The 26,209-nt window shown below is 40.8% G+C and overlaps 1 protein-coding gene across 4 annotated transcripts in view; it reads left to right on the top strand.

The window, feature by feature from the left end:
* Positions 1 to 26,209, top strand: part of DMXL1 (Dmx like 1) — a 71,724-nt gene that overhangs the window by 14,774 nt on the left and 30,741 nt on the right. For all 4 annotated transcript variants that reach the window (XM_079995258.1, XM_079995257.1, XM_079995255.1 and 1 more), the window contains exons 6-23: positions 102 to 168; positions 3,122 to 3,297; positions 6,160 to 6,349; positions 6,519 to 6,684; positions 7,396 to 7,608; positions 8,653 to 8,897; positions 8,987 to 9,653; positions 9,789 to 9,910; positions 10,460 to 10,549; positions 12,548 to 12,650; positions 14,874 to 14,990; positions 16,278 to 16,499; positions 16,977 to 18,635; positions 19,888 to 19,998; positions 20,777 to 20,946; positions 22,129 to 22,226; positions 24,583 to 24,748; positions 25,702 to 25,954. In XM_079995258.1, coding sequence (XP_079851384.1) covers positions 102 to 168; positions 3,122 to 3,297; positions 6,160 to 6,349; positions 6,519 to 6,684; positions 7,396 to 7,608; positions 8,653 to 8,897; positions 8,987 to 9,653; positions 9,789 to 9,910; positions 10,460 to 10,549; positions 12,548 to 12,650; positions 14,874 to 14,990; positions 16,278 to 16,499; positions 16,977 to 18,635; positions 19,888 to 19,998; positions 20,777 to 20,946; positions 22,129 to 22,226; positions 24,583 to 24,748; positions 25,702 to 25,954 — 4,835 coding nt within the window. The remainder of the gene's footprint in view (positions 1 to 101; positions 169 to 3,121; positions 3,298 to 6,159; positions 6,350 to 6,518; positions 6,685 to 7,395; positions 7,609 to 8,652; positions 8,898 to 8,986; positions 9,654 to 9,788; positions 9,911 to 10,459; positions 10,550 to 12,547; positions 12,651 to 14,873; positions 14,991 to 16,277; positions 16,500 to 16,976; positions 18,636 to 19,887; positions 19,999 to 20,776; positions 20,947 to 22,128; positions 22,227 to 24,582; positions 24,749 to 25,701; positions 25,955 to 26,209) is intronic.

The raw sequence follows: 26,209 nt of genomic DNA, 5'->3' as shown, positions 1-26,209 counted from the left end.
TGCTAACTCTAATATTTAACTCAAGTTCAGTTTTATTAAGCTTTTGAGGTATCAAATCACGATGACCATCTTTTACCCCTTTTCTTTTCTGCTGTTTACAGAACTGCTTCTGAAGTTCAGCTCATGAAGTTTTCACCAGATGGGGAATTTTTTGCTACTGCAGGAAAGGTAAACCAGTTTCATAGGATCTGAAATATATTTCTTATTTTAACTTCACACCTAGCCTTTCTGCATATAGCATTAAGGTAACAAATAGTCATTACAATAAAAATACAATAAAACATTTTTGAAAAAAGCAATAAAATGAAAAGAACCAATAAAACCAGGGATACAAAGTTGATATTCTTACACACACATTTTAAGTCATTTTCCATCTCGTGACTATAATAAGAGGAGAGGAGGGCAGTTCATAGGTACTACCTATCTTGGCTTCCATTCAGGCCATAGCGGCAAAGGTTCTTATTTGAGAGTAAGGAAGGACAGGGAGATTAAAGGTACAGGCCCAACAACAAGTGTAGTATCATAACAGTTTCAGAGCTTGGACTGGGCAACAGGAATGACAGGACTAGCTAGGCTAGAAGTAGTAGTCCTGAGTCAAAGTTCAGGGCAAGAAACTCAGTTGTCCCAATGGGTTAATATGACCACCACCAAGCTTTTAAAGGCAAGGCAAAGCAAGCTTAGCTGTGATACTCCTTTGCCTTGTAGAATGTTCAGCATGTAGACACAGTCATAAGTGGTTAACAAGCCAAAGATTGGAAAGTTGTCCATGTAGCTAATCGGCTATGTAAGTCTGTGGTTTTGCAAAAGCCCCTATCTTCCCAAACTCTACTCATCCATGAAGCAACTGTGATGCTGCAACAGTGTCATAAATTGCTTGAAAGAAGAGGAAATTACAGATTTCACAAACCATAATTTAGTTTCCTCCAAGAATATTAAGAATAAGTCATACAATATAATTTCCGATTTTATGTTGTGGGCTGCCCTGCGATCTTCAGATGAAGAGTGCTATGCAAATTTATAAATAAAATAAATTGCTTGTTATAATAAGTCACCCTTATAAACTAAATTTTGGACAAAAGATCAGCTAACTTAAAATCCAGTGTGATGTTTTTTTCTCTTAACATATTGGATTTCACAGTTCTTGTGCTCTTCGGATGAATAATCATCAGCACAGAAGCATAATAATGCAATAACATGGTGATCTGTTTGAAGCAACTAACATTTCCCCTAAGGCCTAAGATGAAATCATGTGATGCTTGTTTTTCAGACAGAATGACTTTCTGTGGAATTGACATATTTGGCTATAGTGCCAAAATTAAGGGAAATGGATAGCTACTATTTATTATCGGATGCCCATTTAAGAAAATACTTTAACACTGGCAGTAGTTGCTCTAATACAGGGGTACCCAAACTTTTTTCAAAGAGGGCCAGATTTGATGAAGTGAACATGCGTTGAGCTTGTGTATTATCCTCGCTGTTGATTTTTTTTGGTAAGCATTTGACTCTATCCATTAGGGAAGGCTTCAGAAAGGGGACAAAGTAGCATTCTAGTAGGTATTTTAAATGTACAACACCCAAACCCAAATAAGGATTTGTTTCCTTTGAAAGAGGCTGGATTCAACTCTTACATAGAGCTCATCTTAGGACTGAAGTTGTTGAGCTTTTTTTAGGATTTTACCCCAGTACATATACAGCATTAGGCCCCCTTACTTTCTCAAGAATTTCAAACTGTTTCTGCTTGAGAGAGATGAAAGGATTAACAGCAGCCTAGCATTAAGTGGTTAGGTTTTATTTGCTTGTGGGAGAGAACTCTTGATTATGTCTAACAAGTGTTGACCTTCTTTGGTATTCTGCAGTGCAATCCATTCTTTTCCAAACAAAAACTTAAGAATAAAAGTGGTCCCTCATCTGTCTCTCTCTTAAACAAATGGTCAAAAATTACTGGTTTCTTCTTAATATTTTCAGATGCATAACTGCTAAAACATCAGCCTCTGTATTGTCTGTTTTAAGTGAATACCCTGTCCAAACATTTACGGTATCTGAATTGAATCTTTTACTCTGTAATTAGCAAATCTTATGAAAACTTCCATTGATATTTTTCTTTTTTCAGATCTTAAATTTGTTTTAATAGCACCTTCTATGCCAATGCACATTCTTATTTCAATTCCAAATAAGCCTTTAACAGCCCTTCAAAACAGCATGATAAATCTTGTCCTTCAGCAGCTTCTCTCTAGTGCTTCATTGATATCTTTATGCTCATGCTTTTCTGTTGTTATCTCATGTAGTCATAACTTCTTGGCATCCTTGGACTGTAGACTACATTTTTTTACAGACTGTTAATTCTGTAATTTTTACAACTACTTATCTCTTTCTTGAATAATTATTTATCTAATCTTTCTTCATTCACCTTCCATTTTCTCTTTATTATTTTCAGTAACCGTTTTTCTATTATACTGGATTTTTCAGTGATTCTTTCTTCCTGGGCTCTGATGATGGTTCAGATATCTTAACTGCATGGCATACTAAAATACCAAATTTTCCCCTTATTTACACACACACTATTTACACACATAGAAATGAGTTATGAGTTTCAGTTAAAATAAGCCAGCTATGAATCTGTCAATAGCTGAGAAGTTCATGCAAGGTGAGGCAGATCAGCATTTAGTGCAAATCATTTTATATTTTTGTTTCTGTACTCACAACCAGAGGGTGGATGAGTGTAATGGGAATCAAACATCTACAGAAACCAGGATTGGACAAGGGCAGAGAACTCGGGAGAGAAATGGAGTCTCCTTTGGCTCTTCTTGCAGAAAGAGTATGATCTTTTTTTTGCTGCTGCTTACATTTTTCAAAAAGAAGTGGCCCTGGTGAGAGATGGAGTTCATTAAAAATAATTGGCAGAAATTATGAACCACAGATTAAGAAGAATTTTTAAAAGTTGTTTTTATGGGGAAAAGGTGACTTCATCCTCCATTCAACATGATTAAATAATTCTGTCGAAAATAATTCTATTCAGTTGTATTGAAAAGCTTATTTAAGAGTGAGTAAAAGTGGAAAAATTAGCTCTGTGTAGCAATTATGGAAAATAGTGTTCTAATATATATCACTTTTTCTTTGCTAGGATGATTGTCTTGTAAAGGTGTGGTATAACACTGATAGCTGGAAATCGGCAGTCACACCTCCAGTTACAGCACCAGAAGCAATCACACAGGAAGTAGGTTTCTCCTTTATCTACTTGGTTCATCCTCGGTCTGTTAATGGGTTCTCCTGGCGAAAGACAAGTAACTACATGCCACGGTGAGCATTTTTTCACTGTTCCATCTTTGAATTGGTAGAAATTGTGAATGCTTTCAAATTTTGCCTTGTGCTCTCAAAATTGTGCCAGTATTATTTAATCAGCCATGGTTGGGTAAACATTCAGATGAATCTAAGTAAGTCTCCCCAAAACAGATAAGATTATTGAGCTATATAATCAGTAGTAGACCGTGAGGTCAGACTGTGCTGCACACCTGACCTCCCTGCAGCTGAGTTGTTGCTGCTGATCAAGACAGAAAATGGGAGGGTGAAGGTCAGTGCATTGCAAACTGGAGGAGCCAATACGATGCTCTTGGGAGTGTGTTTGCACAGCACTGACCTTACCACCATCTCATTGCTCCCATTCTACATCCCAGTATTTAGCAGCAATGGGAGCATAGAAATGTCAGGTGAGTGGCACACCCTCCACCATGCCATCCACTGCTACTGCATGTAATAGGCTTCCGTAAAATGCCACAAGCAGCGTGTAAAATATCTGCCACAGTGCAAAGCCTCATGAACCATCCAGCACTCATAACACACTGAAGGTCTGCTGTACGACACTTTGGCAACATTGACATCAGTTCCGCACATGTGTTCTGACATTAAATGAAAAATCACCTTAATCTACCTGGCTGGTGGGCATAAAAGTTCCTATAATACAGTAGGTAAGTGATTTCAGCAGCAAGCTGTCTTGCCACATTTTCGTTCTCCATCACTGCCTCAGCACTGAGTAATTGATTAGTGTAATAGATCCATGAGCAGAACATAGTCATCGAATGAGAGTCATTTAATAACGATCACACTAATTGTAGGAAATACTTATACAGTGGTACCTCGGTTTTCAAATGTCTCAGAAGTCGAATGTTTCAGTTTTCGAACACCGAAAACCTAGAAGTAAATGCTTTGGTTTTCAAACAAGCCCTGGAAGTCGAATGTGCTATGTGGCTTCTGCTTAGTGCAAGATCTGAAGACCTAGCTGTCGGCTATTGAGTCTTGGTTTTTGAATGTTTCGGAACTCAAATGGTCTTCCGGAATGGATTACCGTATTTTTCGCACCATAGGACGCATTTTTTCCCCTCCAAAAATGAAGGGGAAATGTGTGTGCGTCCTATGGTGCGAATGCAGGCTTTCGCTGAAGCTGGAGAGTGAGAGGGGTCGGTGCGCACCGACCCCTCTCGCTCTCCAGGCTTCAGGAGAGCCCCACCGCCAGCCCCACAAGCTCGGGGGACAGCGGGGAGGCGGAACGCCGCCATCCCGCTGTCCCCCGACTTGGTTAGAAGGCTGGCGGGGGGAGAAGCCTGCTCCTCCCCGTCGCCAGCCCTGCAAACTCGGGGGACAGCGGGAGAGGCGCAGCGCGTCCTTCCCGCTGCCCCCCGACTTGGCTAGAAGGCTGGCGGGGGGGGAGAAGCCTGCTCCTCCCTATCGCCAGCCCCGCAAACTCGGGAGACAGCGGGAGAGGCATAGCGCGCCCTTCCCGCTGTCTCCCGACTTGGCTAGAAGGCTGGCGGGGGGGGGGAGAAGCCTGCTCCTCCCCATCACCAGCCCCGCAAACTCGGGAGACAGCGGGAGAGGCGTAGCGCGCCCTTCCCGCTGTCTCCCGACTTGGCTAGAAGGCTGGCGGGGGGGGGGGGAGAAGCCTGCTCCTCCCCGTAGCCAGCCCCGCAAACTCGGGAGACAGCGGGAGAGGCGCAGCGCGCCCTCCCGCTGTCTCCCGACATGGTTTGGAGGCTGGCGAAGGGCTTCCTCCTCCCCCAGCCCCGCAAGCTCCCAGAGCGATGCCAAAGCTGCGTGCAGCTTCGGCATGGCTCTGGGTCCCGTTCTGGGGGAGGGGGAAGCTCGGGCTTCCCCCGCCCCAGCCCCGCGTCTCCAGCCGGGAGACGGTCGCGGGGGGCTGCTTTAGCCCCGCGCGCGCTCTCCCAGCTGGAGAGGTGATGCGCGCCTATGGCAGGAGCCTCCATAGGTGCGCGTCACCTCTCCAGCCGGGAGAGCACGCACGGGGCTAAAGCAGCCCCCCGCGACCCTCTCCCGGTTGGAGAGGTGACGCGCGCATATGGCAGGAGCCTCCATAGGCTCGTGTCACCTCTCCAGCCGGGAGAGCACGCACGGGGCTAAAGCAGCCCCCCCGCGACCCTCTCCCTGCTGGAGAGGTGACGCGCGCCTATGGCCGCTGCTCCCTGACCTGCTCTTTGGGGCTGGTGGTGGGCTTCCCCCGCCAGCCCCAAAGAGCAGGTCGAAAGGAACCTGAAGCCTGGAGAGCGAGAGGGGTCGGTGCGCACCGACCCCTCTCGCTCTCCAGGCTTCCAAGGTAGCCGCCTGAACGCACCTTAAACCGCACCTTGTTTTAGAGCGGGAAAACAAAAGGGGGAAAATTCTCCCACTCTCTGCGCAGCGCTTCCTGCCGCTTCGCTGAAGGGGCGCTGGGCAGAGAGCAGAAGAATTTTTTTCCCTTGTTCTCCCCCCTCTAAAACAAGGTGCGTCCTATTGTCCGGTGCGTCCTATGGTGCAAAAAATACGGTATGTTTGAAAACCGAGGTACCACTGTGCATAAAGCGTTAGGAGTTTGTGTCCTCACCAGTGCTGCACCATCTAAATATCATTGGCTATAGGGAAACAAAGCAGGAACCTAATATATCCCAAGCCCACTGTGGCTCGAGTTGTCCTAATTTGCATCATACTGCTGCAGTAGAAGGGTGGTAAGGAAATAGGAACATGTCTTACATTTTTTAAAAATAGTTATTTCCAAGTATTCATGCGTAGTATTGACTTCAAAGCAGAAAAATATGACTTGCTATAGGTAGCAGCACAGTATAAAATTCAGAAACCCCTGGAGAATTTTTTAAAAAACTTTTTTCCCTGTCCTAGTGGTGCCGTATGTAATGTGCTGTTGACATGCTGCAAAGATAATATATGCCGTCTCTGGGCAGAGACTTTGTTGCCAAATGACAGTCTGTTATATGGAGGTGGATACAACCATTTGCCTGAACCTGTGAAGTCAACTAACAACTTTAAGAGGAATGCTTCTAGTAAAGAGAGCATGAAAAATGCTTTAGAGGTAAGAAGATAATTACCTGACTTTGAGTAAGCCTCCCAGATCATTATAGTTTTGTATTTAAAGTAACAACCATACTAACCTGCTGACTGTTGAGAAATAGCAATCTGAGCTATATTGCTGCTGCTAGATTACTTTTCTGCTTTTGTACAACATGTCATTTTCTCAACAGTTAAATCTAAAGCCCTTTCGACGAGGAAGAAGGAGGTCAATAGCACTTGCACATACTGGATACTTGCCGCATCAGCAAGACGCTCACGAAGTTCATCGAAACACTCCACTGCAATCAAATGCACTTTGCCACTTCCACATTGCTGCCAGCATCAACCCAGCTACAGGTGATTATGAATGCAAATTTTTGCTTTATAAGTGGGTACAGTTCATTTTTAAATTCTCCTGCAAAAGTAATATAGACATACTGTCTGAATGTAAATAATGATGATATACAGCTTCAGTTCAAGGCTTTGACTGCTGCTGAAGATGATTAACAGAAAATAATTTATGTTAACTGGAACAGGGCCCTGAGATCTTTGCATGAAGGGTGGTATATAAATTTTATAACAATAACAAAAACCTCAAATGAAACTGTGCCATATAATCTGTTTAGTTTCTTTGAAAGTGAATCACACATGCCACGGTTGGGTTATTTTGGCACCTTGCAGCCAAAGACAAAAAAACTAGACTGGTCTTTGTCCATTGGACATGCCCTCCTTCCTTGTGTCCGATAACATTTAGTTTCTGCTGCTGAAATAAAAGAAAATCAGAAATCCCAATGAGCATGCCCAAAATCTTCAGGTGTACTTTAAAAAGCTCTTTGAATTTCGGACATGAATCCTTGAGATGTTAATAACCTACTTTCAAGCAGTCATGTTTGTATTCTCTTTTTTGTGCTTTATTAAAGAAATGTAGGATTAACTGTCCTGTGATTTTTGTATGTGTGTGTTAATGTCCATCTTCTAATGCAGTTAAGTTTTACTTACTAAAAAGGAAGTAATTTAAAAGTTATGGTACATCTTGAAGAGAAAGTAAATTTAGTCTTTTACTTGTAGACATTCCTTTGCTCCCTTCCATCATGTCTCTGAGTCTTAATGAAAATGAAGAAAAGAGTGGGCCTTTTGTTGTACACTGGCTGAATAACAAAGAATTGCATTTTACCCTATCAATGGAAGTCTTTCTACAGCAACTAAAAAAGAGTTTTGAGCATATTTCTTCAGAGGTCAGCACTGAAGAGTCTAATCAGACAGAGATAAAATCTGATGAAGGTAAAGTGCCTACTGTTGGTTTGTTTGACTCTTTTTGAAACAACGTAATGCCTATAATACACTAATTTATTATTTAGTTTGTATGTCTTAACAGGCACCTTTAAAATGTGCTCCAGAGGATTGGAATCTTCTCCAGAAGATTTTGAGAGCACACAGAGGGTTGCAGGGGGAGGAGAGGAAGGAGAAGTCCTATTGTATGTGTGAAAGCCCACTTGCAAAATGTTGGATTCTTTCCCTAAGTGCACGAGAGAGTTCATTGTCTGTGTAACTCTTAATCTTGAAGCCTTGACCTCTAGATTCTGAATATTTTATTCAAAGCTTTTAAATCAGACATTAATTACCCACAGAACAAGGATTATCCCTCATGTGAACATTGCCTTGTTAGATAAACCAAATATGAAATATTTTTGAAAATAGTCATAGTAAATTATTGGCAGCCATAGGAAATTATTGATGGAGATATTGAACATGGATATTTGGCAAAGTTGTCTCATTCACATGTCACTTGAAAAAAAAGTTAAACTTAAAGATGGTTTAAAGGTGACTGTCCAGCATGCAGGTGCACAAGGAAAAAATAACAGCAAATTTACTCTCCCTTCTCCCACTGCTGCCACGCTACCATTACATCTGAACCTGGACTTGTGGCTTGTCTTTGCCAGACAAAGTCTTGAGGTGTAAGTCAAGAACAAGGCTTGGTTACAGCTTGTGGGTTGATTGTAGAGAGTCAGCTCTGAGTCTTGGTTTGAACGTAACTTTGATTGAACTCCCAGTATCATGGCAAGAGCGAAGGGTGGCGTGAAGACGCAGCTATTTCCTCCCTGTTCACTTAGACACTGCCCTTCACCTTTAAACCACAGTCAAACTTAGCTGTGCTCTAAAGTAACATGTGTGCTAGGTCAATGTATGGGTATAGGAGATGTCTGTTTCAACCTGCTAGAACTTTTTGAGTTCTAGAAAATGCTGTAAAACGTCACATTGCCTGTAACTATAAGGATGGTTTCAGTGTGCAGATCTCTTGACAGCGACATTTTTTTCTCTCACCAGAAACCGATGGCAATAGAGAAGATCAAAAAGGAAATCAAGAACTTGCTGGTGAAAAACCAGCTCCAAATTCAAGCTATATCCCTTTTTCATCTTCTATTGTTGATCATGAGATTGAAGTACAGCTGTCTGAATGGAATAAAAATGCAGACATGTTGTTTAGTATTCATCCTATGGATGGGTCACTGTTAGTATGGCATGTAGATTGGCTAGATGAGTACCAGCCAGGCATGTTTCGCCAAGTACAGGTACTGTGGCTCTTCTGAATAAAATTTTTAAATAGTTTTGAGGTGTTCCACTTGATTCCAATGCTTCTCCTTACCATTTCTGTTTTTAGGTATCATTTGTTTCGAGGATTCCTGTGGCCTTCCCTACTGGTGATGCAAATTCGCTCTGCAAAAGTGTAGTGATGTACGCTTGTACAAAGAATGTGGATCTTGCTCTTCAGCAAGGCAAACAGAAACCATCTAGCCTTGGGCGTTCCTGCTCGATGTTAATCTCTTCGGGCCATAGTAAATCAACCAACAGCTTAAAATTAAGTATCTTCACCCCAAATGTTATGATGATTTCCAAACATGCAGATGGATCTCTAAATCAATGGCTGGTCAGCTTTGCAGAGGAATCTGCCTTTTCAGTTGTACTCAGTATTTCCCACAAATCAAGATATTGTGGTCATCGCTTCCATCTTAATGACTTGGCTTGTCATTCAGTACTTCCATTGCTGCTTACAACCTCTCATCATAATGCAATAAGGACACCGGCTGTTGACAGCATAAAAGAGTCGTGTGACGTCTCACCATCGAGACTTCATGATGAAGGCACAGCAAGCACATCACAGGATCTCACTGCTGTTTACAGTGAACTTATCCTTTGGAGAGTTGATCCAGTTGGGCCGTTATCTTTTTCTGGTGGAGTTTCTGAGCTTGCAAGAATTAATTCTCTTCATGTCTCTGCCTTTTCAAATGTGGCATGGCTGCCTACCCTTATACCCAGTTACTGCCTAGGTAAGTCCCTCCTATGAATAAATAAAATAAGGAACATAGTAACAACTCATAATGATATCTGAATAAAACTGTGTGTATGTACTGGTACTCGTTGATCGTTTTTTCCTAAATCAGACTGTTCATAATTGCCTTTAGGTGCATACTGTAATTCACCAAGTGCTTGCTTTGTTGCAAGTGATGGACAATATTTGAGACTGTATCAAGCTATAATAGATGCCAAAAAACTTCTCTGTGAGCTATCAAATCCAGGAATTTCTGTAAGTAAACGCCAGTAGGCTTGTTAATTACATAATTAACAGAAATCTAACAGAATCTAACAGAAAGATCACAAGGGGAGGATTAAACTCCTGCCACATGCATCAAGTCTAGCTTGCCCTGTAGTTTAATAAAGTATGACTAATCTTTTTCAGGCTTGATTTATCATGGCTCCTGAAATTATAAGGAGATTTTTATGTTTTTGAGCTTTGCTTAGATCAGGCATGGAGAAATCTGTGTCCCCTTAAATGTTTCTGGAATCCAGTTCTAATCAACCCCACCTGGAATGACCAATGACCTGGGATGATGGGAGTTGTAATCACAGAGAACCACAGGTTCCCCATCCCTGACCCAGATTTCTCAGAACAAAACTTGTTTTGCCTTAAGAAATTCACAAAAATAAAAATTCTCACTCTTTTTTAAGTAAAGCAGAAATACCTTCTCATAAAGTCCCAAGTGATTACATTACATTAAGATTCAGACAATGGTTTATGAGATATGACTGGATGTAATCTCAAAAATTGTAACTATTGACCTTTATAACTCTACAGAAATACGTTGGTGAAGTTTTTAACATCATAAGTCAACAATCCACAGCTAGACCTGGATGCATTGTAGAGTTGAATTCCATTACAGAACTGGTAAGGTGCTTGCATTTTATGGGTGGAAACATCATTGTTTTATTTTATTCAAAAGAAATAACCTGTTTTCTAGAAATAATATGCCTCTGAAAAAATGAGCAAAATATTGTGTTTTCTCCTGTGGTTCCTAGAGTAAGGTTACCAGACGTCCCCGTTTCCCAGGGACAGTCCCTGGATTTACAAATCAGTCCCCATACAAAATTCAGTGAAGCTGAAAAGTGTCCCCGGATTCATTGAAAAAAATCTGATAACCTTATTCTAGAGGGCATTCCAAGATCTTCAGGGTTAGCTCATCCCAACAAGGCCAGGCAGGGTCTAATCATTATGATCCCATCCTGGAGAATGAGAATGGCCCTATCTGGCACTGTAAGAACAGGGTCTTGGCTGAGGAATGGGGACAAGCTTTGCAAAGATTGTATTTTTATTTATGTTGTGAGAAGGACTAACCTTCCTTCCTACCACCAAACTGGCCGTAAGCACACTGCTTCCCAGCCTTGGCCCCCTCAGCTCGCTTCAGCAGGAAAGTGACGAAGGGGAACCGCAGTATCCTGCCAGGGTTGCGGTGTTTCCCAAACATTGGCAGCTGGTCTGGGGAAAACTGGAATCTCTTTGCTCTCTCTAACTGGGTATGAGTCTACTAGCATAGGTAGAACAGTACTACCGCACCCTTCTCAGCCCAGAGTCAGGGGATGCTACTAACCAGTTGCCACCTCACGTAAAATTGCCTCAGATTTTATTAAAAGAAAGGTGTAAAGTTACAGCAAATCAGCCTGCCACGTCCCCGAGCCACTACAGAAAGTAGAATGGACACCACAGCAAGGAGATGGCTTGTCCGTGCCCAAGCAAACATTTCTACATCCTTTATACACAAAGCAGAACACATCGTTTTGGCCAGGACTTCCCATCACTTCATTTGACCAGATGAGAACATAGGTGGCAAATACCAAATCTTACAGATGGTTTTTCCTAACCTTAAGTTCAGTTCATCTCGTCTCTGCATCAATTGGCATTCTCGTGCCAAATAACACGCAAACCAATGAGTTCCTCACGGTACATGATACTTCCCTCTTTGGGATGAATATGCATTGATCCAGAAAAATGAATTGGTGAATAAGTTAGGTTTTTGGAAGTTTTCTCTAATGAACGAAGGGATAAATGAATTTTATTAGTCACAGACCAGCATAAGAAAAACATATAACTAAAATATCAGTTAGTATTTAGACAGATAATTGTTAAAGCAAATAAGAACAAAGAAACAGGCATTGGATAAAACATGTGAAAAGAATACGAGATTAAACATAGATAATGGATGGATAAAAACTGATAATTAAAACAGATAAGAACTAAAAGACATGCAGTTAAAACAACTATAAGAGGTAAAACTTAAGGGAATACAGACTTCATTTAATCAGTGGTTGGATGAGGCTTTTACACAGCCTGTGTAGTCACAAAGAAGATGAAACACATTGAAGAGGAGGAGGTGGCAGTGATGCTGAGGGAAGGTGCTTATGAGTCATCCTCTCATGCTATTGGCAGCACAGCGGGCCATCTTGCTTTGTGACTCCAGACTTGTGGTAGGAACCCAAGTCTGGGCAAATTTTCTTTGATGGCTGCAACAGCTCATCTTCTAGGAGGTTAGGGAGGCAGTATTACACTGGTGGAGGTGGAGCAGTATAGCCATTCCTGCTTTTATTCTATGGCTTATAGGGTTGGGCCACAAAGAAATAAAAGTAGGCATTATTGCCACTCTCTGGGAAGGTCCCATCATAAGAGAATCAACAGAAGCTGCAGATTCCTCTGCTCTAGCTCCACTTCCCAGCTGCTCTAGGGACTCCTCTTCCCTGATTTTTCTATCAACCTCTCAGGGGCTAATCCACCCCTTGCCTCCTGAAAATGTGTTCAGCAAAGTATTGCATATTTTCAACATATTGTATTTGAGACTATTTAAATTTAATTTGGACAGAATGTTGTGTTTTAATATGCTTTTTTATTATTTAGCGTGGTGGGAAAATGCAGCTACTTCACGTTTTTCAAGAAGATTTCATTTTGAATAATCATGAAAATAGACTGTCTGAGAAAAACACCATGTTACCTGACTCTGGTAAAGCGTCTTTAGTAACTTCTCAATACAATGGCATTATGACTGTGTAACAATCTGTGGAAATATGAAATCTAAAGCAGTGATTGTATTCTAATTATAGTAAGAAAATGGGATTCCTGTCCCCTAAGCAACAGGCTTATCCTAGCTTACTGTTAATATTTTAGAGCAGTGATTCCCAAACTTGCCCCCCATGGACTACTTGATGATTGCTGAAGGTCTTGGTGGACCACTTAAAAAATTTTCTACCTGCTGTAGCAGTTGTAACGTGGTGTGCTGTTGCGGTATGGTTTTAACTGTCTTTTTATTTTAAAATTTAAATATCTTACAGATTCTATGGAATGATAAGTGTTCTGAAATGACTATACTAACTTCTGTTTTTTTGACAGTTTACCTTGTATACTATTAGTTATAATTGTGTCTCCTAAAATTCATTTTTAGTCTTTAAAAACAAAATAGTTTCACAAATGTTCATGTCCACAAGGCATATCTGCCAAAGATTTCCCATGCTGGCCAATGCAGAAGGCCAAATGTTGCTAAGAGCCAAACTAAATGTCTTAATTGCCTCTAAAGCAGGGTTTCTCAAACTGGTCAATGAGCTTCATTTAGGTGGTCTGTGTCTGGATTTGTGGTTGAAGATGGGAGACACCACATCCATCCCATTTTTTCATACTGATTGTTAATTGTATTTTATTGCTTCTTTTATTTCTTTTATTGTATTACAATTGAATTTTATTCTCCTCTCACTCCGCTGTGTATGTAAACCAGTTATTGTACAGGCTTCAGTCTAGAAAAGAGTAATCTGAAATTCTGAATATGTAGTCCTTTTGTTCAGAAGCTGCTATTCTACAGCGCCAAATTGCCATGGCATGTATAATCATTTGTATATGTTTAAAGGGACTTGTTGGATTGAGTTTGAACAGCATTCCAGTTCCATGTTTAGAGTCAGCCCTTAGTTCCAAGAACTCATGCATCATTAGAAAATTACATTTTTAAATTTTTATTTTAGTGTGGCAAAAGTAAAGGAATTTTCAACAGAACCACATTGAAGGAAGAGACTTAAATCCCTAGCTACCATCACAGTGAAAATCATCCCTCCCACATATGGGGAAAGTCCCTTTTTCACTTCTGGGAGCTTTTTCCTCTCAAAGCCAATTTGGGGTGGTTGTGTGATTATAAATGGCATTTCCGTGCGCTCTGGTTTCCATCACGGTGTCCCATTGCTCCAGAAGCGGTTTAGTCATGATGGCCACATGACCCGGAAAGCTGTCTGTGGGCAAATGCCAGCTCCTTCAGCCTGAAAGCAAAATGAGCACTGCAACCCCATAGTCGCCTTTGACTGGACTTAACCATCCAGGGGTCCTTTACCTTTACCCAGGCTTCCTCAAGCTTAACCCTCCAGATGTTTTGAGACTACAGTTCCCATCATCCCTGACCACTGGTCCTCCTAGCTAGGGATCATGGGAGTTGTAGGCCAAGAACATATGGAGGGCCGAGGTTGAGGAAGCCTGCCTTTACCTAATCAGAATAGTGTTTTGGGAAGTAAAAGCGGAATCTTCCCTTCTTGTGTGATGAGAACCTGATGAAAATCACTCATGCTCATTATTATTATTATTAATGTTTTTCCTAACGACACCTTTACTGTCACATCTTGTTTGGCTCTTAGCAACACAGAAATCAGTATGACTTACTCTGAACTAATTGTGCATAGAATTGTGGCCTAAGGCTCAATTTTTATTCTCTCTCATGAAATAATAAATCCCTTTGCAACCAGGTGTGCCAGAGTGTCTGGCTTGTTAAATATTGTGTGTGTGTGTGTGTGTGTGTGTGTGTTTGGTGTATGAATGGCCACTGCTAATAAAATAAAATAGCACGATTAACACCATATTGTACTCCCATTACTCTGCACCCCCGTTTCTTTCTGACTTTATTGTTCTCCGCCCCCTCCAAATGTTTATATGTACTTACAACCCAGGATAACATTTCATGCATCTGATAAGTGGACTGGATTCCGTGAAAGCTTGTGCCATACTAAATCTGTGTCAAAAACAGGATTCCTTAACAAGTAAAAAACTCTGTAGTTTTTGATACAAAGGATGGTCCTTCAAGTATATAAATTGAATGCATACATACCATAAAACAGAGGGATGAACGTTATCCAGTCAGTAGTTAACAACTGCTCAAATTATCCTCTACTTATAACTAAATCTGTCTACATTTTTGCAGGATATCAGAAAAATGGGTTTTCTGAAAAGTTCTATTTAATAGTAATTGAACATACTCAGAACTGTTCAATGTTACATATGTGGAAATTACATTTGAAGTCCATACCAGTCTCAGTAGGTAGGTTATTTATATTTGTAATGTAAATTTTAAAGTTATAAAGCACATTTATTGATAGAATGCTTGCTTATTTTGATTATTATTGCTATGCTGTAGTTCAATAATATTTTTGGTTCTTCTTCAAATGTGTGTGTGTGCGCGCGCACGCATGGGATTTAGTTTTTCTTTTTGTCCTTGCCTCAAAATCTTCTCAAATAAGCTGTCCTTTATTATAAAGTTTCTACATTGCTACTTCCCTGCTGCTTCATCACTAAGAAAATACTAGGTCATAGTATGACTTGATGCTAGTTTGGAGGAAACAAACAGTGAGCCTGGGTTCAAACAACAGAACAAAGTAGATTTTAGCTTGTCAGTGATGCAGCAGCAGCAGCGTGGAAAGAGGAAGGGAGGCACACCGAGAGAATTCTTGGAAGATGCAACCCAGGCCAATATTAGTAAAGTAAAACAAGTCATTTTCAGTCTGTTTGTGTCTGCCTAAAAAGCAATGGGTAGAAATCCAGCCATGGGTAGTATTCAGTTAAACATATTGCATGTGTTTGCTTTTAAGCAGGCAATTAAGCACACCTCCTGTTGAAAGTAAGGGCTGAATCATATCCAGTGTTTGAGTGCAGCCTAATATTTTTAAAAGAGCCTTAAAAGGTGCTTCGTAGCGCTAATTTGATCAATACAAATATGGCAGTTTGCATTGGTGCAAATAATCCAAAATGATTGTGTTGTGCAGAATGGTGCATTGTAGACAGCATAACATTTCCAGTACAAGAATGAATACATTACAGTTCTTAAATCATTTATCTTCACACTGTCATGTGAGGTATGTTAGTCTTGAAACAATTTGCTGTGGGCTACCCATTTTCCCGTATCTGAAAGAAGAACTCTGTCAACAGCTCCATCTGATAATTTGGCTATTATTGCTATGTGTGGCTTTGAAAAGTCAAGCTCACTATCTCTAGGGTCTGCCTATGTAGAGCTTATGGGGACAGAATGTGACTGTTGCCCCTTGCTAATGTATTTCACTATTAAAATATAGTATACAGACTACTAAACCGTTACATAAATAGTTGTAACAGCTTGCGGATACTTGAAGTCTTAGAGTGCCAAGGGTAGTTCATGATAGCTGTTACATGACCCCGAGCTCACAAACATGTTAAACCCATTGAAAGAAAATAGGTCAACATCAATGCAAGGATTAGGCTAGAATTTGAATACATGGGGTATAATTTTTTTATATATATTTTTTAAAAAACCTGCTTTTATAATACATCTAGCTAAAATGTCCACTTTCTTTAGATGAAAAAATAGACTCCAAGGCATGTGAAGCAGCATCTCAAGAAGAGCTTTACACTTCTCCAGATCAAGAGAAGCTCCAGTCTTCCTTTACTCAGAAATATCAAGCCTGCAAAGAGAACCTTCAAAGTACCAGCCAACTTACTCTTTCTTCAGAAATTGTCTATAGTCAAGAATTGAATTTACCAGAAGGAGTAGAGATCATAAGCATCAAACCATCAGCAGGTTTGTAATTTGGGGGGGGGGGATTGTGGGTGGGTGGGGGTAACTTTGGATTTACAGTGGTATCTTGGTTCTCGCACTTAATCTTTTCCAGGAGTCTGTTGAACTCCCGAAACCATTAAAAAACCAAGTTGCGGCTTCTGATTGGCTGCAGGAGCTTTCTGCACTCAATTAGAAGCTGCAGAAGCCGCATCGGACAGTCGGCTTCCAAAAAACATTTGCAAACCAGAACACTCACTTCTGGGTTTGCGGTGTTTGGCAGCCAATTTGGGAGCCAAGCCATTCAAGTACCAAGGTACCACTCTATTTGTACGTCCTGATTTCGGGGGGGGGGGGGTCCAGTTTGGAATTCTGTATTTTTCTTGTTATACTTTATTAAACTTGTTGATCATTTAATGCTGGTCACTCCTAGGAGATTTACAGTATTTTTAAAAATATATTTATCTGATATCCTGAGGGTTTCTTTCTTCCTAATTTCAGGTCACCTGAGTTCTTCTTCCATTTATCCTGTATGTCGTGCACCTTATCTTCTGGCAACTTTATGCTCAGATGGTAAGGTTAGGTTTTGGAGGTGCAGATTAGCAGTGGAATCAGGTGTGACTTCTGTAGCAGAGAGTATTACGAACAGTGGCATGTATATATGGGAAGAATGGCCATTACTAATAGAAGATGGACTGCTTAGCAGTAGTGCTCTTTTTGTGCCAGGCCAAGCTCTGGAAATCAGCTGTGCACATACAAATCGCTTAGCTGTGGCATATAAGCGAACACCAACTGTAAACAGTCGCTCATCTCAAGACTTTTTGGTGACGGTTGGAATTTTTGAATGCGAATCTACAGGAGGCTCTTGTTGGATCTTGGAACAAACGCTTCACTTAGATGAGCTAAACCCAACATTGGACTCTTTGGGTGTTGACAGCAGTTCAGTGATAGATGGAAATGAGAATTTAATACCTAGAACAAATCATATGGTTCACTTAGACTGGATGTCTAGAGAAGACGGCTCGCATATCCTAACAGTAGGCATTGGGGCAAAGCTGTATATGTTTGGTCAACTGTCGGGGAAGATGCAAGAACAAAGCGGTAAGGAGATGCTCGTACTGCCTGTGTGGGAAAACGCTAAAACGTCATGCTCTTCTAGATTTATATTGCTAAGATGTGTGGATTTAGTTTCATCAGTAGAAGGTTCACCGCCTTTACCTGTTTCTTTATCTTGGGTTCGTGATGGCATCCTCGTAGTTGGGATGGATTGTGAAATGCATGTTTATTCTCAGTGGCAGCCCCCTACAAAGCAAGAACCAGTTGCTCTAGACTCTTACAGTGGGAGTACACCATCCATAATAAGCTTAATGAAACAAAGTCAGTCATCTGGTGGTCACCCACCCAAGAGGACATTGACTAGATCCATGACAAGTCTCGCTCAGAAACTTAGTGGGAAACGAACTGTATACGATCTGTCCCTGGAGATGGAAGATTCTGGCCTCTTTGAAGCAGCTCATACATTATGTCCTACTTTACCTCAGTACCATCCTCTGCAGCTTTTGGAACTCATGGATCTAGGGAAAGTGCGTAGAGCAAAAGCCATCCTCTCTCATCTTGTGAAATGCATTGCTGGAGAAGTTATTGCCATTGACGTTCCCGAGCATGAAAAGCGGTACCGTTCTCTCTCAATCTGTGCCAGTGGGAGCAGTACGCGGGACCCCATGACATTTAGCAAATATACTATTACAGACTATACAGAAATAGACTCTGTTCCACCACTACCTTTATATGCATTGCTTGCCGCAGATGAGGACTGCTCATATACATCATGTACAGAGAAGTCGAATAACCAAAGAACCCTTAAGAAGCAAGAGGTGGCAGATGAAAACTATGACGATCTCTTTCAGAATTCCAATCTACATACGGATGATCTCACTATGTTTGAAGTAGATGAAGAAGATAAAAAGCCAAAGGTTATTGATCTTTCTCAGTACAGTCCAACTTACTTTGGACCAGAGCATGCTCAAGTTCTTTCGCGGCACTTGCTTCACGCTAGCTTACCCGGTCTCACCAGGATGGAGCAGATGTCTTTGATGGCCTTGGTCGATACAATTGCCATTACCAGCACTGATATAGGAGAAAGCAGAGACAAAAGCAAGGGTGAGTTTTCTCATGATTTGTTTAAATGAGATATTTACCTTCTCAAAACTGTTTCATAATTTCTATGTACAGTATGCTTGTTTAGATACTCATCTGATGTGCTATATACTTAAAGTCCAAGCTTTAGAAATCGAATGATATCCATTTGTCAGGGGAACAGACACCACTGGCAGAATGGAGTCCTCTCCCTCTGTGCCCCAGAAAATTGCTTGTGGAGAGAGGGTTGAGGACCCGGAGCAGATTTTGGGGCATGTGAACAGAGGCTGCAGGGGGCAGAGAGGAAGGGGACATTCTGTTGTGGGAATTGTGATTGTATGATGTTGGATGTGGCTCTTAGGCTAAAAACTTTTGATTACTTCCCTGGAATACAATGGAATTTGTTTCTGAGTTAACATGTTTAGATTGCACTTTGAAATACAAAGGCCAATACTTTTATAATCCATTAGCTAGTGTTGCTAATAGTCACAGAATGTATCTGTTTATTACGAAAGGGTTTGGAAGTCTATGAAATCTGAGGGACCAAAGTAGGTGAAACTTAATTTGACAGGCATACGGTAGAAAGGATTTAATTGGATTGGTTTTGAAGGATACAGTGGTTTAACATCATATTGGGATATAGTTCAACTATGGCAGACCATGTAGGCTTCAGCCCTTTAGGAACCTTTTATAGTTATTTTATATTTGTCAGGTCTTACACATGGTTAGTTGATTGGTTTCAGAAGTTGCCTCCCACTGAAACACTTGCTTAGGCATATAACATGATAGCTGCCCTCTGAGAATCAAAGAGCTCTGTGAATGAAATAGAGCAGTTACAGCTTTTGATTTAGTGGTAGGTACTCAGAGATGAGGGAGAGAGTCATTCTCAGCTACCCAATGTTGTATCTGGACTGTATTATTTTGCAAATGTCCAACATTCATCTCCTTTGTATCCAGACTATATTCCTTCTGGATGTAATATGTAACACAATTGTGCACTGAAAAATACCACAATATAATTATGCAGGACTTCAGCTATACTTATTGCCTGTGAGCAAATTAATGAACACTATAATTGTCTACAATATTAATTTAGAATAGTTTTTGATTGCTAGTAAATCAGTTTTTACTGCACACTGGTTGCCTGATATTATAAAATTGTCGAACCATGTGTTCCTAATGCGATTTAAATGATGTGAAACAAGATGATGGGTGGAATGAATATCTATATTTTCCATGAAGAATTAAATTATATACACTGAACATTTAATCATAGGAGGAGAAACACTTGATGAATGTGGTTTAAAGTTTCTTTTGGCTGTACGTCTTCACTCTTTTATGACAACTTCGCTGCCACCTGCTCACAGAGCCCAGCTCCTTCACCAAGGTAATGGTTTTCACTCTGCCTATAGTATCAATTTTACATTATGTAGGGCAACATTTTTAGAAACAATTGATTTTTGAGGAAATGTTGGCCTTCGGGAGCTCTGTCATTGTGCTGATGTCGGCTTTCATAGTTCTCCACTGAGCAACTGGATTTCCTTTGTATGATTGCACAACTAGGGCTGTCTGGACAATTGTTGTTTTGGCTTGGTTTGGGGCTCTTCATTTAATGCAGGTATATGGAACCTCAGACCCAGGGACCAGATGTGGTTTTCAAGGCCTCTCAGTTAGCCTCTAGGATTCTCCCCAAGTCATCTACCCTCTTCACTTCACATCCCCTCACTGGCACTGACTGCTTCATGCTTTTGCCTGATTGGAATGTGTCATTTAACTCTTAATAATGCCTCTTGTTTTCCTGAATGGGGCGATGTGGTCTAACTTTGTAGGCTATATTCTGGCTACCCCAAAGTAAGACTGTGGCCTTCAGACTGAAAAAAGTTTTCCCAGCCCTGATGTAAGGCTTATGGGGCCTTCATAGAGATTGGCATAATTCTGTGTTCAAGTTAACAATCAAATGCCCACGTAACATATTTAGACTGGTAAATCCAATGTGCCTATTTGCAAAAAGCCAAATTATGTGATGTGGATCCCTTGGATGTTGTCCTAAGATCTCCAAAGTCTTCTGAAACGTTGATTACAAGAAACAAAAAAAGAAGCATTTAGCATGATAGCATGTTATAGATTATACAGCTGTAACAATGTAATCTCTTTGAACAATTTAGGCTTATCTTCTAGTCATTTTGCCTGGGCGTTTCATTCAGTAGCAGGAGAAGAACTGCTAAACATGCTTCCTGCAATGCAAAAAGGTGATCCAACATGGTCAGAGCTCAGAGCTATGGGTGTAGGATGGTGGGTTCGAAATACCCATAGCTTACGGAGATGCATTGAGAAGGTAAATACTTTGATAGCATGTTGTTTTATGATTTTGGAATGTTCTTAAGGAAAAACAGTATTTTCAGCATGGGTAACTAAAACTAAAATGTGTACTTTCTTTATATTGTACCTTTTTAATAGGAAAAAGATAAGTAGATAAGAAAAGAAATATAAAAAACAAATGAACCAATTTAGACAAAGGGAAAGGAAGCTTAGTCCTGCAGTCATTGATAGTCTGAGAGAAGAAGGTGGCATGTAGCCAATGGAAAGGATCTTTCACATTCATCCTTTTCTGCTAAATCAGGGGCGAGGAACTGGATCCAGCCAGCCAGCTAGATCCATGATTTTCAACAGGTGGACAGGGCCACTCACCTTTCTATCACCGGGCATCATATGATTCACCTTTAAATATGATTCAATTGTAAGCACACTCATAAGTGTTCTCCGATTCATTCTTTCTTTTTTTGAAGCCCCTGCTTAATTTAAAGCTGGGACTGCAGCAGAAGAAAAGATCTTTTCAATTGTATTTTAAGCCCAGACCACATTTTCAAAGATCTCTGCCTGCGTTTGACACTGAATTTAAATTTATGGAACTTCATTGTGTAATGGTTGTATTTGGAAGGCCACACATGTATGTTCACATCCTGCAATGTTGCAAGACATCATTGAAGGAATTTATTTTAATTCATTTCAATAAGTCATTCAGCGCATACTGTGTCCCTTAAAAAACCACCAGTGTCCTTAAAGTTTAATCTAAATATAAGATGAAGATTATTAAAACCATTGTTTTTAGAGTCGCCTGGCCTTGAGCCATTTACAACAAGCAGAAGTTTATTTTGCTGATGGTTATGGTGCACTCTGTAAGGTGCTCAAACTCAGGATGAAAGGGAGAAATGTGCTATGAGGAAGGCACATTTGGCAAACCCTCACCATGATCAACTCCCGCCTGGAAACCTTTGTCCCCACTGTGGAAGGACGTGTGGATCCAAAATTGGCCTCCACAGTCACTTACAGACTCACTGTTAAGACCGTGTTCATGGCTATGAATGATTGCCAGAGAAGAAGAAGACTTATAACAATGAGCAGCACTGACATAAATGTTTTTTCCTTGACTCAAATATTATTGTTCAATATTGCTTGAAGTCATCTAGATAGAAATGTATGAAATCTGTAATGCTTAGGTACACCATTATCTTTACAGGTTGCTAAAGCAGCATTTCAAAGAAACAATGACCCTTTAGATGCGGCCATTTTTTACCTTGCAATGAAAAAGAAGGCTGTGATTTGGGGATTATACAGGTACAGATTTATAACCCGATTTAATTCAGTACATGTGGATAATTAACTTGGCTACTTTTACTTTTTTTACTATCAGTTTTTGAAGCTTCTGTGATTTCCAGTAGCTGTTCATTATTGATGTCATAGTACACCTGTTCTGCCAATAGCATTACAAATACCAACTTGTAAGCGGAAGTCAAAAAAACTCAGGTGCCTGAAATAAAACATTAAAGATTATGGCCCCAAACATGAAGTATGTTTTCTAGTCCCACTTACAAAGACATTCAGGAGGGTGTAGTTCTATCTAACCTTAAGTTGGCGGCATAGGACCTTTATTTAACAAGCCCTTTCTGGACCCTGGTATGTTGGATAAGTTTTGACCAGTCATACTGGAGGTGTTAGATTCCTTTTAGCACCTTTGCAATTGATACACAGTCTACTTTAGGAATCTGTTCTGTCTCCCATGTTGTTCAACATCTCTTTGTGTAACTACTGAGAGAAGTCATTTGAGGATTTTGCATGCAAATGACGTGCAGCTCTGTTACTCTTTTTCATCTATTACCAAGAAAGCTGTTGGGGTTCTTGCTGTTAGCTCTGAATTGTACATCTTGTTCATCACTACTAAAGGACCAAGGCATGGAGCAAGTTTAAAACAACAACAACAAAACACTTAGGGCTAGGACTATCATAAAAATAGAGGAGAGACAGACAAAATGTGAGAATATAAATGGCTCTTTTTTAAACAACAGCAACTCAGAAAAATTGACTCTTTAAAAAAATGGGGAATATAGGGATTACTTAAAATACAGTACAGTGGTACCTCGGATTACATACGCTTCAGGTTACACACGCTTCAGGTTACACACTCCGCTAACCTAGAAATAATGCTTCAGGTTAAGAACTTTGCTTCAGGATAAGAACAGAAATTGGGCTCCGGCGGCACGGCGGCAGCAGGAGGCCCCATTAGCGAAAGTGGTGCTTCAGGTTAAGAACAGTTTCAGGTTAAGTACGGACCTCCGGAACGAATTAAGTACTTAACCCGAGGTACCACTGTACTGATAAACTGAGTTAGATCACACCAGGGCCAGGAGGGGACTAGAAAGACTCACACTGAGGAGAAACACATAGACCACAGTCGCAACTCAGAAACAAAAACAGGAATGATAGACAAAGACTAATGGTACAAAGTAACAGACAAGCACATGTTGAAAACTAAGTGCACACTCTGCAATATATCAGCTTGAGCCACAGAAGACCCGACAGAGAGTACACTCAGCATCTGCTTCTCTTGAATGATCTGATGATAGTTTCATACTGAGTAAAATACAGAAACTTAGATAAAGGTAAAGGTAAAGTTACCCCTGACCATTAGGTCCAGTTGTGACCAGCTCTGGGGTTGCAGCGCTCATCTTGCTTTATTGGCCAAGGGAGCCAGCGTACAGCTTCCGAGTCACGTGGCCAGGATGACTAAGCCGCTTCTGGCGAACCAGAGCAGCGCACGGAAACGCCGTTTACCTTCCCGCCGGAGCGGTACCTATTTATCTACTTGCACTTTGAGGTGCTTTTGAACTGCTAGGTAGGCAGGAGCTGGGACTGAACAACGGGAGCTCACCCCGTCGCGGGGGTTCGAACCGCCGACCTTCTGATCGGCAAGTCCTAGGCTCTGTGGTTTAACCCACAGCGCCACCCGCACTGTGTATTAGGTATTTTGGAGCAAAACAGTGTTCCTGTCTTCATCCTTTAGGTGAGCTTGAGACCCACGAGAAAACATATTTGCATGCACATAGAAATAACTTGCAGATAAGGCCAATGGTCCTTTCTTTTCCTCATGTACAGAAATTTTCAGAAGCAAGTTGAATTGCTGTTTGAACTTTGAGTAGGGACTACCCTGTGATATTTGGATAATATGCTTACCAGTATCCCCCCCCCCCGAATGCTCCTGAACTTACTTATTAGAATATATTCTGATTTAATCATGTGTATTAAATATTTGCAGGGACGCAGGTGGCGCTGTGGGTTAAAGCCTCAGCGCCTAGGACTTGCCGATCGAAAGGTCGGCAGTTCGAATCCCTGCGGCGGGGTGCGCTCCCGCTGCTCGGTCCCAGCGCCTGCCAACCTAGCAGTTCGAAAGCACCTCCGGGTGCAAGTAGATAAATAGGGACCGCTTACCAGCGGGAAGGTAAACGGCGTTTCCGTGTGCGGCTCTGGCTCGCCAGAGCAGCGATGTCACGCTGGCCACGTGACCCGGAAGTGTCTCCGGACAGCGCTGGCCCCTGGCCTCTTAAGTGAGATGGGCGCACAACCCCAGAGTCTGTCAAGACTGGCCCGTATGGGCAGGGGTACCTTTACCTTTACTATTAAATATTTGCATTTTCAGATCTCTAAACGACACTAAGATGACGCAGTTCTTTGGACACAATTTTACGGAAGACAGATGGCGTAAAGCTGCATTGAAGAATGCTTTTTCACTGCTAGGCAAACAACGCTTTGAACATTCTGCAGCGTTTTTCTTGTTGGCTGGTCACCTAAAAGATGCTGTTGAGGTAAGTAGGATGAAACAACCTTTTGCGACTAGTGATCAATATTTAGAACAGGGGCTATAACTATTACCATAATTATGTAATGTGCTGTTACAGGAAAAATATTAGGCTTGAATTCTTAAAAGAAAAATGTAATTGGCTTGGCTTACTATGGTTAAAGATTTCAAATGCCTCTGTACTTGGAATCAAAGAAGGGACTGTGACATCATCTCCAACACACTTATGGTTTTTCTCTTTAACCCAGTGTTCTACTCAGTTCAGAATGTGCATATTGATATTCATGTTTTCAAGTTAGTGACATTGTACTGCTTAAAAAAAAACCTATTTCAAGGATTTAGCTACTACTGGCGTTAAGGTAATGGGTCTAGGATTGTCTTTTTCTTTGACTCTTTTGTGTATATAACTTTGACACTTTGTATTTACTGTTCTCTGGTAATCAATGTACATTTGTAATAAATATTGATTATATTTAGATTTAGTGGGCATTCCTCACTCTTCCACCAGTAAGAAAATTAAAAGCATCCCCTTCGATTTTCAACAAACTGCAATTGGTCATTTCATAGTTGTGTGAACAAGCCAATTTAAGGCTCTGGTTTCTGATTCTGGCTTTTGGAGATAAGCTATAATTCAACTAATTGCAGTTCCAAATTCAGACAAAACAATAAACTGCAGTTAATTGAAAACGGATGCTGTAGGTAAGAACAGTATTTATTGGGGGGAAAAGCTTCATAAGCCAGCTTTGCTTTTAATTAACTTGTTGGGTATTAGGCTGAATAGTTTTCTGACATTATTGCAAAATATCAGCAGGTAGATTGTTTAGAAAGCTGTCCAAATAATGAGCTGTAATCCAACATTTGTTTTCCATTTACATATTAAGTTTCTTAAAACAAAACCCAGTGGAGATACAAATTGACAGAAACAATTTTTAAAAGTAATCCTATGTTTGTTTCAAAAAGGTCTGCCTAGAGAAACTAAATGATATTCAATTGGCTCTTATAATAGCAAGACTTTATGAGCCAGAGTTTGAAGTATCTGGGACTTACAAATCAGTTCTACAGAAGAGAATTCTGGGAAGCAGACATCATACTAAAGAGAGTCCATCAAGTACACATGCTGATCCTTTTCTTCGGAGTATGGCTTATTGGATTTTGGAGGATTATAGCCATGCTCTTGATACTCTTATAAGCCAACCCATTTTGGATGAGGAAGGTAAGCTGGGACACTTTATATATTCTTCATTAGGAAACATATAAAGAATCTATCATCTGAAGAAAATACCTTTTGAGTTTATATCAGTAAAAGACAGCAAAGAATTGCTATTCTGGTTCAGACTGGTAGTCCAGATGGACATTGGTCACAACAGTGAACGAACATTTAGCTACATAAGAAATTAATCTCTCAACAAAGGGGAAAGTGGGCAGGGTCAGAAAGAAAATCTGTCACAGTCTCATTCTAGTTACAAAA

The sequence above is a fragment of the Podarcis cretensis genome (assembly GCF_951804945.1).
Source record: "Podarcis cretensis genome assembly, chromosome: 11".
Taxonomy (NCBI): Eukaryota; Metazoa; Chordata; class Lepidosauria; order Squamata; family Lacertidae; genus Podarcis; species Podarcis cretensis.
This window is presented reverse-complemented; position numbering and strand designations above follow the sequence as displayed.